The 10,933-nt window shown below is 52.4% G+C and overlaps 2 protein-coding genes across 2 annotated transcripts; both read right to left on the bottom strand.

The window, feature by feature from the left end:
• Positions 1 to 1,990: 1,990 nt before the first annotated feature.
• POLR3E (DNA-directed RNA polymerase III RPC5) lies at positions 1,991 to 9,583 on the bottom strand (the record flags this gene model as incomplete). The annotated part of the gene is made up of 10 exons (XM_018781366.1): positions 1,991 to 2,230; positions 2,531 to 2,595; positions 3,500 to 3,614; positions 4,315 to 4,555; positions 5,144 to 5,297; positions 5,646 to 5,999; positions 6,654 to 6,865; positions 7,260 to 7,359; positions 8,024 to 8,692; positions 9,104 to 9,583. The coding sequence occupies 10 exons, from the start codon at positions 9,581 to 9,583 to the stop codon at positions 2,137 to 2,139; spliced, it is 2,484 nt and encodes an 827-aa protein (XP_018636335.1). The 3' UTR covers positions 1,991 to 2,136.
• Positions 9,584 to 9,684: 101 nt separating this feature from the next.
• TGME49_264468 (hypothetical protein) lies at positions 9,685 to 10,926 on the bottom strand. The gene is made up of 2 exons (XM_018781367.1): positions 10,518 to 10,926; positions 9,685 to 10,018 (listed from the first exon to the last, which is right to left on the bottom strand). The coding sequence occupies exons 1-2, from the start codon at positions 10,862 to 10,864 to the stop codon at positions 9,877 to 9,879; spliced, it is 489 nt and encodes a 162-aa protein (XP_018636334.1). The 5' UTR covers positions 10,865 to 10,926; the 3' UTR covers positions 9,685 to 9,876.
• Positions 10,927 to 10,933: the final 7 nt, after the last annotated feature.

Raw genomic sequence — 10,933 nt, 5'->3', positions numbered from 1 at the left:
ATCGAACAGATGTGGTGGATACCGAGCCAGTACGAAAATCGAGAGACGAAGGAGACGCGTGGACGAACTATGAAGCAGTGAGTCAGCCAGAGATGCTAAAAAAAGGTTGCTCTAATCCTCAAAAAGTCTGTGTGGAAAATACACATAAATTCACATGCATCTGCACAGTGCTACTGGCACCTGCGTATATCTGCACACACCTCCATCTATCTACAGTTAGGCACCTTTAAACATATATATATATATATATATATATATGAGAGAAAAACGGGTTCTCGAGGATATGTTCACAGTAGCCGTCATTTTGTCAGAAACGAGTGAACTATCGAAATAGTAAAAGATTCTTCTGTTCGCCACCTAGACATGATCACCTATGTTCTCTGGCCCTTGAGAACGGGAACAGTACACTTTTGCTTGCAGTAGAGGACATGTACACATTCATTGATAAATACGTATACATCTATACATATATAGTATACGTGACTGTAGAGAATAGTGCTTAACTGGAAAACCTTTTTTCATTGAGACAACGGCGTTGTCTCAAAAGAGTTTGCATGTTGTCTTAATGCACGCAGCATCGACTTCGTCTAGTGTCCAGCAGCGTAACGACATTTGTTTCTTTCTGTACGCCTTTAGAAGAGTAGCCTTCTTTTTTAAGAAACGCTTCAGAGAAGTAACTAAATTTCGGAGAAGGTGACGAAAACACTCCCTCCTGCTTCGCTGTTCCACCGTCCCCTTGCGGATTTTTGCCCTTTGAGAAAATGTGATGAGCTGTCTCTCCACCTTCTCTCGCCTTCAGGGATCGCAGAAGAGGAGCGAGTGGGGAAACGGCGCCCGTTCGATCAGACTTCCTCCGTCAATCCTCCACTTTCTGCGGCATTTACATTTGGAGGCGGAAGAGAAACATGGTGGCTTACACTTCCCTGCGCAAGACTCGACACACTGCACAGGTTTCATATTTTCTGACAATTCTGATCTTCTATGCGGATACCCATTTAGTCCAATTAGAACCAGTAAACTTTCCATAGATGTTGTTAAGTCGAAGACGGTGTTAAATCTATCGTCCAGCATTCAAGCAAATGCTTGTATGTAGACGGCGCCCCGGAAACGTGGTCGCGCCTACAACATTCATGCAAAAGTGTATGTATGTATGTATACATACATATATATATATATAATCGTGTACGTCTGCAGCGGTCCATGCTTGAGAGACTGTTTTGAGAGAATTGGAAACGCTGTTTAGATACCGAATATCTGCGAATTGGTAGGCTGTTCCAACAGGGAACACAGTAGTTTTATCGCCTCATCACGCGTGAGAGGAGGCTGTAGGTCAAGGACGGGGGCGGCGACGCGTTTCGCAGACATCGCGCCGGGCGCCTTCGAGTGGCAATTCTGTCAACGAACGGAATCGACAAAGACAACAAAGAGCGCGGAAAAGACAAAGTGAGACAATCTTATGACAAGACGCAGAGGAGCTTCCAAAAACACAAGGGACGGAGACCACGACATACGAAGAAATCATGAAAAGATGGGAGACACGCCCAGAGTTGGACGAGATCACAGAGCCTCCCGGGTTGTCTCAGCTTCAGCGAACTTCAGTTGCGCGCGCTCATGTAAGAAGTCCGTTGTGCAGGAACAGAACCTACACATTTGAAGATTCAAATGCCAGTCGATCGTTGAAGTCTTCGCTGTGTCATCTTGTCCCTGTTTGCTTCTTCTCCGTCTTGGCCGCTGACATTCCGTCCTTGTCGCGAGTGAGTTGTTTCACAGGAGGTCGTTTTTCAGACTCCTCTGCGCCTGCGTGACCTCACTGAGGCCTCTCCTGTGTGTAGACCTCCTTCTTGCTCTGTCTCTGTTTTTGCTCTCTGCTCCTCTGTCGCTCTTCATCGCGTCCTTCTCTGACTCTCTGTGTTTCATCTTTTGTGTGCTCTCTGTCCGTCTTGATCTCTCTCTTTCGTTTTTCTTGGCTTCCCTTCGTTTCTCCGCCTTCGCCGCCAAACGGCAAGGCAGGCGGTAGGAATCTGCTGCGGACGCGAGAAGAGCAGAGGACGCCACGAGTAAAGCGGTGGCTCAGAGAGAGCTCAAGTACAACCGACGCGCAAGGCAACGCATGCCCAGAAGGCCTCAGTCCGGAAGTTAGAAAACGGGTGGGAGAGGAACGTCGCCGTCGCCTGATTCGGGCACTCGGCCCTTGAAGGACCAAAAGCCGGACTCATTCACAGCGAGCTCGCTGCACAAAAGCCATAAACATTCGGAAAAACATCTGCCACACCTCAGACTGATGAACTCCACTGGAACGTCCAAGCCTGGAAATGCTGTGACTCAGTCCTCAGAGTCGCAGCGCCAGATGGCGTAGCGAGAAACCGACGCGTTGTTGTAGGACTAACTTTTGCAAGGGAAATGGACGCTGTGTGAAGCTGTCTCTACTAAAGTTTCACCAAGCGAATTCGTTTGCGGAGTCGCGCTGTCGGCTGCTCTTTGCAGAGAAGCAATCGTTCCGTTCAGCCGACACACGGACTTGGCGACTCACCGCAGAAGCTTTCGCAGCGTGAAGTCTGGAAGGTCGATGCGTCGATTGAGGGCCTGACTCATTTCCTGCACGCGAGAAAAACGGAAAAAGCGAGGAAGCTCGAATCGCGAACCGACAGCAACAGGCGTCGACCACACCTTGGCGCGCAGAAGATCAAACAGTAAGGCTGCTCCTGAATATCGACGGTGCTCGCTGGAAACACAGGCCTCGGACGCATAAACTGAGAAGAGCCAAGGAGGTACAAACTGTGCAAGGATGGATGGATGTCCAGCTGTGCAGCTACGTTTTAATTCCTCTGCAGAGCATTCGAAGGCAAAGAGACATCAAAAGGTTTTCGCGAGGCACACATCAGCGAGAGCGACGAAAGGCAATCGAATCCGCGTTGCTGACCAGTGAGGTAAACTATCGCGCGAGAACGAACTGAGTGACATGCTTCGCTGGGTCGACGGCCCTCTTTGACAGGAAGTTCCTTAAACTGGAGAGACGAAGAGGCAGAACTTGGCGGCAGGACGAATTCGTTTATGGTTTCCAGGTTTCCTGTTGTTTTCTGGAACCCAAGATGGTCTTTTCAGGACCACAAAAGCAGCACGAGGACATGCCGGCAACCGGAGCTCCACTGGAGTGACGAAACCGACTTGCAGGCAGACACGAAAAAAAAACGAGCAAGGCAACAGAGGACAGGAGGCGAAGGTCACGAAACGGTCGTACAAGGCGACACCGCGAGAGTCACGAGAGCAGGTGCGACTTCTGACAGACGGGCGTCTGTTCCGTTGCCAGCGAGACAAAGCAAAGACACAACAAGCGTCGCGTCGGCGACAGACACGGCACTGAAAAGCGCGTCGAACGAGCTCCACGTCTTCCGAACTCACGACTTGGAGTCGCACCCCTCCCGTGTGGAACACAGCGAGAAAAGAGACAAGAGACTGAGGAGGAAACCTGCAACAGCCGAGTGACGACCGGACGACGCACCTGGACAATCGCTGCCTTCGACTGCGGCTGCGTCTGCTTCTTCAAAACCTCAATCAAGCAGTCGCGATACAAGTCCATCTGGGCATTGCCCACCTTGGGCGCGAGCCAGACCGTTCTGCATGCACAGTGAAACCGACACTGAGATCTTGAAACACAGACGTCTCTGTGGAGACAACACAGCCGTCTCTGTGGAGACAGAAGGGAGACGGGTGCCTCAGGTGAAGGCCGTGCAGCGGCGACTGCAAAAAACTCATGAAGGCGAGGAAAGCGGAGAGCGCTGGGTTCAACGACTGCGACGACGCCATCAAACGCCAGAGAAGTTCAGGGACTCGAAGTGTAGCCAGCGCAGACACCCTCCTCGTGAGAGATGGAAGGAGACATTCCGGAAGACACGAGACAGATGAGAGAAAGCGAAACGAAGCGAGCACAGACGAAGCGCAGCCGCATTGAGGAGAACTGAGGAACCACTTGACAGCTGAAGAATCAAGGTTTATCTGCGGGTCAAGAGAAATTCACCTGGAACCGGCGGTTCGTTGAAATCTACGATGTGTGCGTACGAAGAGTTACAAAGTACAACACACCAAATACTCAATCGAGCTGCGTACCCTTCCTAACACAGAGACATCAGGCCTTTCAAAAGCGAAATACGCACACAAATAAGTAAATAAAAAAACGCACATACATATGTATATATATATATATCTGTCTCTCTGTGACAATCTTAACCTTGTTGGATATTCTTTTTTTTCCTGTAGCAGCAACTAAATAAGGTGCCACTCTTCACGGAGCTCCCTTTTCCCGCCTGTGACTCTTACCCCACTTGAATTGCGACAGTCTGAAGAACGCGCTCGAGGTCGCGATCTGCAACGGCGAGGAAATCATTATTTTTGCTGTTCAAAGTCTCCCGCAACTGCTGGAAAGTGAGAGCACCCTGTGTCTTCAATGCAGAGGAACAGAGACGCCCAGCGAGCTGCAGAAGAGCCGGAGACACTGCAACCGAAGCGTCCTTCGTCTTGCCTTCTTCGCCTCCAGTCAAGGGGCCCTGCGGGTTCGCGCCTGAACGAAAAGCGAAGCGCGACAGGAAAACGTGGATGCATACGTTTATAAATATGTATACACATGTATGTTTCATGTGTACGTTCATGAATACATACGATATACATATATGTATACATATATATATATATATATATATATATATATATATATATGTATATGTTTAGGTACATAAGGACTCTTGCGTGTCATCAAAGAGAAGGCGGAAGCGAGGAGAGGTCACAGCATGTGTGGAGACGAGACACGTGAAGCAACCTAGGGAAGGACGGGGAGCAGAAGAGGGGCAGATGTCTCAGCGAAAGGCTTGATCTTTCTCTTGGTCTTTCTGGAGGTTTCGATACGGCGTTCCTTCTTCCTCCTTGTCTCTCTGTCTCTATCTTCATCTGCCTCTTTCTGTCGCCGTCTTTGTCGACGTCTGTTTTTCTCTGTGGTTCACGAGTTCTGAAGAACTGCTACGTCCCCCATCTGACGCCAAGCAACTGAAGCTCGAGAGGATCTCTCTTCGAAGGCGAGACGTACGGGGCGAACGCCGCCGTCGCCACACTTCACTTCCTTCGCCTTTGTTTTCTTCGAACACAGTTTCCTTACGGGCGTCGCGTCTCTGATGTACTTCCTTCACGACCTGCTGCAGCCTCTGCTTCCACCACTGGTCAAAATGTCTCTGAATTGCAGGATGAGCTGCCAGGAACGCAGCGTCTGGCGGAAGCTTCAGGCGCCATGCCGAGGACGAACACACCGCCACCTGGGCACCGGACGAGACATTGCACAGTAGTGGCGCATTCTCGTGAAAAAACCGAGTTTTCGCCGCGAGAAAATACTGTCGCGTGGGAAGAAGAAACACAAGAAAAAGTGAACGGTTGGTGAATACAAATGCGTTTCCGACACGGACCCCACTGCCATCTAAATCTGCGAAGAGACAGCGGACAAGGCTTTCCTTGTCGCGCTCTCCCAATGCTGCCTATCCCGCCATGACCAATCCAAACATGTCTCTCTCAGTTGCCTCCTCGAACTTCCCTTATTCGTCTTTCTCAATCTCTTCGTTCTCTGCCTCTCCGTTGTCAACTTCTTCTTTCGCTGTTTTGTTTCTTGCCTCTTGTAGCATGTGCGACACGCGGTCGAGGGAGAGTCGAGTGGCGCTCCGAAAGGCTTCTTTGGGGAGTCCAGCAGACGCCGGGGGGGTGCAAGCGTCTGAACCGGCGCCGCCTTGAGAAGGTGGAACGAAGGCTGCGCCGCTGCGAATGAGGAGTGCGAGGAGGAGATCTCGACAGCTGATTTCGTACATGTCGTCGTACACGTACATGGACTTTATGGCCCAGTTGCCCAAGACCAAGACCGCGTACTGCAGCAGGAGACGCAGCAACTCACTCTCCGCTATCGGCACCGTCACCAGACGCTGAATCGTCGCGAAACTCTCAACGTGGCGGTGCCGCAAAATCGTAAACACCTGAAAAACAAAGCGCGACGTCTTGCACACACAGGTGAAGGCTTGTGAAAGACGCCAGACTTCGACGTGGATCGATACACACAGATGGCGGATTCAAGAGTAAACTTCTTCCATCTGACACAGGACTGAAGGCGAGGCGTACTGCCTTTTTCTTGCCATCTCATGTACAGACACAAAAGGACAGAACAAAGGGCAAAAAAGACCGACCTACACACAAACATGCGTAGAAAGGCGCGTGGAACCATGTATACACGCAGACATGTATATACATATATATATATGCATACAAGTTCATCATTAGCAAGAAAGTTTGAGACAGGTTTGTCTGCGAAGCCCCTCCGGTTCGTCAACGTTTACAAAAAGACACACAAAAAAATAAATATGAGGAGTCACACCATGCGAGCAAGGCGAAAAGCACCAACCGAGGACTGGCGGACAGTCGCTTCGACGACGGAACGCGTCCCCACCCCGCGTTTTCTCCCTTCGTAATCTCTCTCCTCCACTTCGAGGTGTTTTTGTTTTGAGTTCGGAAGCGACAGGTCTGGCTCTTTTACACACTGTCGTGTTGTGAATCCACGACTGTGTCCACTTCGTCTTCCTTCTACTTTGAGCTTCTCTTCTCTCGTGTCTCTTGCGGTTTTTCGACCTCCCCACCTGCTGGTCTGGAGAGAGCTTGGCAAGCGCGCCGTATCCCAGAGGCCCCGTAGCATGCGCAGGATTTTGCGAGGCACTTCCGCCGCCGTTGTTTTTCTCCGACGCGTGACCACAGAGAGCACGCAGGTAGCTGCGCGTGTTGGAGACAAACAAGATGTCTTGACTCGAGGACGGCGACGCGCTGGCCGGCGCCGACGGTTCCGCCAGGAGGTCTTTCGTCGAAGTCCAAGAGACACAGAGAGACAGGAGAGAAAGCAACGCTCACACATTTCCAGAAGACGCCAGAGAGGAAGAAAAACGGAAAACACAGAATGCGCAGAGGCGCTCCTCGTAACTGCGAATCTCGTTATCTCGGCAACAACAGCGTTTTCCGCTCAAACAAATGCCTCGACCAACCTCGATACGCTCTACTCACGCCTGCATGTAGAGATGGAAAGAGAAATCCATATAGGTCGAGGAGGCCGCACACGCGCGGGTGTAAGCGCGTCCACATACCTATGCTGTCTACACACGCTTTGAGAGATGAAGAAACAATTTAAATCCGGCACAAACGGTGAAAGGCTACAAGAACTGGTCTGCGCCCTTCGGGAAGCGCGCCCATCTCACCTTTCTCTGTCTTGTCGTCTTCGTCGTCAGACGCCACGGGTGTGCTGCACAGAGTCCGAATAATGTCAAGAGCCTCTGGAGTCTCTGCGTCGTAAAACGTCTGAAAAACGCACAAGGCAAATGCCCAAGACGTCTTCAGGAACGCATGCAGAGACACCGGTGCGCCCTACAGGGCGAACCCAGGAAAATCTGGCTTTTATAAAAGCACAGCTGAATTTCACGCTGGGAGATCTGTACACCTAAACACAGCTGTGTAGGTAGACCTACACATGGAGGCGTGTACACTCGCTTCCAGATACGCCAAACGAGGACAATTTAAAAACATGGAAAATCGTACTGGACCAAGGAGAATGGCTTGCATCGATGCATGCAAACATGCCCAGTAGCAAATTCCTGGGATCCCTGCACTGCCAGCAATCTCGCCTCCGCAAGCCGCCGACTCTCACGTCTCTCTTCTCCACGACCCTTAACTCAACACCCTCTCCTCCAGTCACCCCCCACCCCATACATGTATATATATATATATATATATTCTCGCATATATCCGCATACGCATACACCAATACACACATATATACACATGCATATATAAATATAAGCAATTATTCATATAAATATATATTTCCATATATATTCGTATATATCCACTGGTGTCGGCATGTGATTTGCCGAGAGCTAAGGTGAAGACAGAAGCCTAGGGCAAAGCAGACGAGTCGCCATGCAAGCGTCCGGCAAAAAGGGCATCTCGACTCTCGTCGCCTGACCTCAAGAGGGATCCAGTGTTCACTTTCTTCGATGTCCCTTTGTCGGCTGTGTGAAATTTTGCCGCGGCCTTCTCCTGGAGAGCTGGCGACCACCGTCGCAGGTCGCTCGCCGGACCTTTGGGGGACTCCGGGCCTCTGGGGGTCTCGTCCTCCTGCGGCAGACTCGCCCTGGGGCGGCTCGGCTGCGCCTGAGGGAGCTTCGCTCTTCTCGTCTTTTTCTTCTTCGTTTCGGCGCCGGACTCCAGGGCCGCTTGCTCGCGGATCTCCTGAGGCGGAGAGCCTCCGGCCTGCAGGGCAGCTGCTCGCCTTCTGCTGCAGTTGGTCGACTTGCGAAAAGTCGGGACGAAACTGTAGCACATGGTCGACAGGCGTGATGTAGATCTTGTCTTTCTTCAGAATCCCAACGGCGTAGCTGCAGTCTCCCGCCAGCGCCCGTTGACTCTTCAGGACATGCCTCGGTCGCCGCGCTTCAGCTGCTGCGCGATCGTCTCCTCCTGCCCTGCTCTTCGAAGACGCCTCGGCAAACGCGCTCGCTTCCGCAAAAGAAGAAGACGCCTGCGACCCTCGCTCTGCCTCCACGTTCATCGGGTGACTCGGATCGAAGTTGTCGCCGCCGGTGTGCAGCGCGTAGGCAAACTGCAGCGTCCGTTGTCTCTCTCGATACGCAACCTGGCGTGCAGCAGAGGTAGACGTTGACAGCAAAGGAGGAAATGCAAGAAGTCAGGAGACACAGGGGAAGCGCGGAGACGCCAGAGGCACTACAGGGGGCGCACAACCGGTGGGCGAGAGAGCGCAAAGAACGCAACGACGAGAGAGAAACAGGAATCATGAGAAGAAGGCCTGTGCGCGACAAACAGGTCTGTCATCGCGCAACCAAAAGAGTGGAAGCGTCGTGTTAGCTCAACTCTCGTTTTTTCCATCTCTCCAGGAGAACCGCATATAACGGGAAAGAGGCACGAGACTTCGAGGAGTGACCGACCCACCAAGCGAAGGCCTCGACTATCTTAGACACAGACGGTTGCAAAAGTGGATCGTACAGGCTGCGACAGCAGAAAACGGTGAAAGAAACGGATGTCTCACCTCCAGGAGCTGGCCGTGGTCGCCGTACGGGCGGTACAGAGGCCTCAGGGGATACTGAAGAACGTAGACTGAAGCCGCACTGGAGGAATCAAGGCGACGGAGATACACGTCGATTTCTCTCACGACGGGGTCGTCTTCGTCGCTCTCCTCCTCCTCGGTGCCTTCTTCCTCCCCTTCGTCTTCTTCCTCGTCTTCTTCCTCTTCTTCCTCACTCGAGTCGGAGGAGAAACCGCCTCTCGCGGGCGCCTCCTCTTCAGCCTTGACGCGAGAGAACGCGACAGCGGCTGGCTGAGGCTTCTGGACCTCCAAAGAATTCGTTGTTGGTGTTGGTTCTGCATCCAAACCTGGTTCGTCTTCCTCATCGCCTTCAACGAAGAGCACACCGTCGTCCTCAGACGCCTCGAACCGCTCCTCCATCTTCGCCTCCTGATCTCCGACCCCCTCCACTTCCTTGACGCAAGTGTCTCTGCCATGCGCCATGATGGTCGCCGACTTGGGCCTTCTACTCGATGGAGATGTAAACGCAGACGCCTACGCCTCTACGCAGTCTGGAGACGACGTCTCTATCAAAAACAAATCTGGTCCGATGAACATGCGGCAGCAGCTGCTCTGCTGTGTTCCGCGCTGCATGGCCTCCGCAGCTGCTCTTTTGTCTCCTGTCTCCTTCGCCTTCTGCACCGTGGGCGCCCTTCGTCGCGGCGTATCTCCTCCCCGCTGACTTGTCACTTCCTTCGTCTCGCTGAGGGGCGTCCTTGGGGGGTCAAGAGACAACTTTAGTTCTGCGTTTCGGAGGGAGGGGAGGGGGGGGGCAAGAGCAATTTGGCGTCCTGGAAGTCCGATGCTCGAGCAAGAAAGTGATGCGTCTTGCGGCTCTTAGTCTGGCGAGCTATTCTTGAACAAATTGTCGAGGAAAAACTGAAAGGAAACGGCAATGAGAAGGGGAGACGGGAAAGGAGACGGAGGCGCACGCGCGCATGCAGTCGACTCGGCAAGGAGAGGAAGCGAGACAGTCCGGCGAGAACAGGAAAAGAGCAATGCGAGACAGCGAGCAGACGGCGTAGCACAGGTGAAAAGAGGCGAAAGATCGAGGAGAGGGGAGGCAGGCCGAGGACGAGCGCGAGCACAAGACAGAACAAGGAAACGCAGGGAGTAGAGAGGACAGAGAAACGAACAAAAGCCTGGAGAAGGAAAGATCCTGGGGAAGGAGTAAGCGATAGCGGAGAAAAGGACGACAGGGAACTCGACAGAGAGAAGACAGAAACGTGTGCGTACGTCTACGAGCAAAAATATCTTTTTCGCCTCCGTCCACTGGTCTCTGTCGAGGATTTCGACCTCGCGTCTCCTGTGGCACAGAGCAGGCGCCTGGCGGCTCTCTCTCTCTCTCTCCTTCAGGCTAGCTGTTTGGACATCTCACGTTGTCGCGGAGGAACTGAGAAAGAGGAGGAAGGCGTCGGTGGGGGTCCTCTTAGTCGGTTCCTTTGAATCCGAGTGAAACGCCTTGGAGTCAAGGAGATAAAAACGGAAGGGAGTCTGCCTCAGGAGACTTTGGGAGAAAAAGAGACTGTGGTCTTTGACGCAGTGCACGGTCTGAAACGACAAGAAGAAGAGAAAGAGAGGCAAGTGGAGAAGAGACAGGACGAGCGTGAGCGGCATGAGAAAGCCGAGACGCTCCCACAGACTTGCCAGAGAGCTCCTTCTTCTGCTGGTCTCTCGTGTCGCCACAGCGCCGAAGCTTTGCAGTGTTGCTGGGCGCCGCTGCATGCAAACCGCAAATGATTGTTTGCATGCGCCAGAGACCGGGAAAGTCGTAGATGAGGTCAGAGAGAAGAT

Source organism: Toxoplasma gondii, chromosome IX (assembly GCF_000006565.2).
Source record: "Toxoplasma gondii ME49 chromosome IX, whole genome shotgun sequence".
NCBI classification, from domain to species: domain Eukaryota; phylum Apicomplexa; class Conoidasida; order Eucoccidiorida; family Sarcocystidae; genus Toxoplasma; species Toxoplasma gondii.
The sequence above is the reverse complement of the archived record's forward strand: the minus strand, read 5'-3'. Positions and strand labels throughout refer to the sequence as shown.

What these genes read in the sequence shown, in the direction of transcription:
- TGME49_264468 (XM_018781367.1), bottom strand. Translation starts at nt 10,864, where the DNA reads ATGCAGCGGCGCCCAGCAACACTGCAAAGCTTCGGCGCTGTGGCGACA. An exon ending in CTCAGTTCCTCCGCGACAAC is followed by an intron (nt 10,019 to 10,517) that starts GTGAGATGTCCA and finishes GTTTCCTTTCAG; the next exon opens with TTTTTCCTCGACAATTTGTT.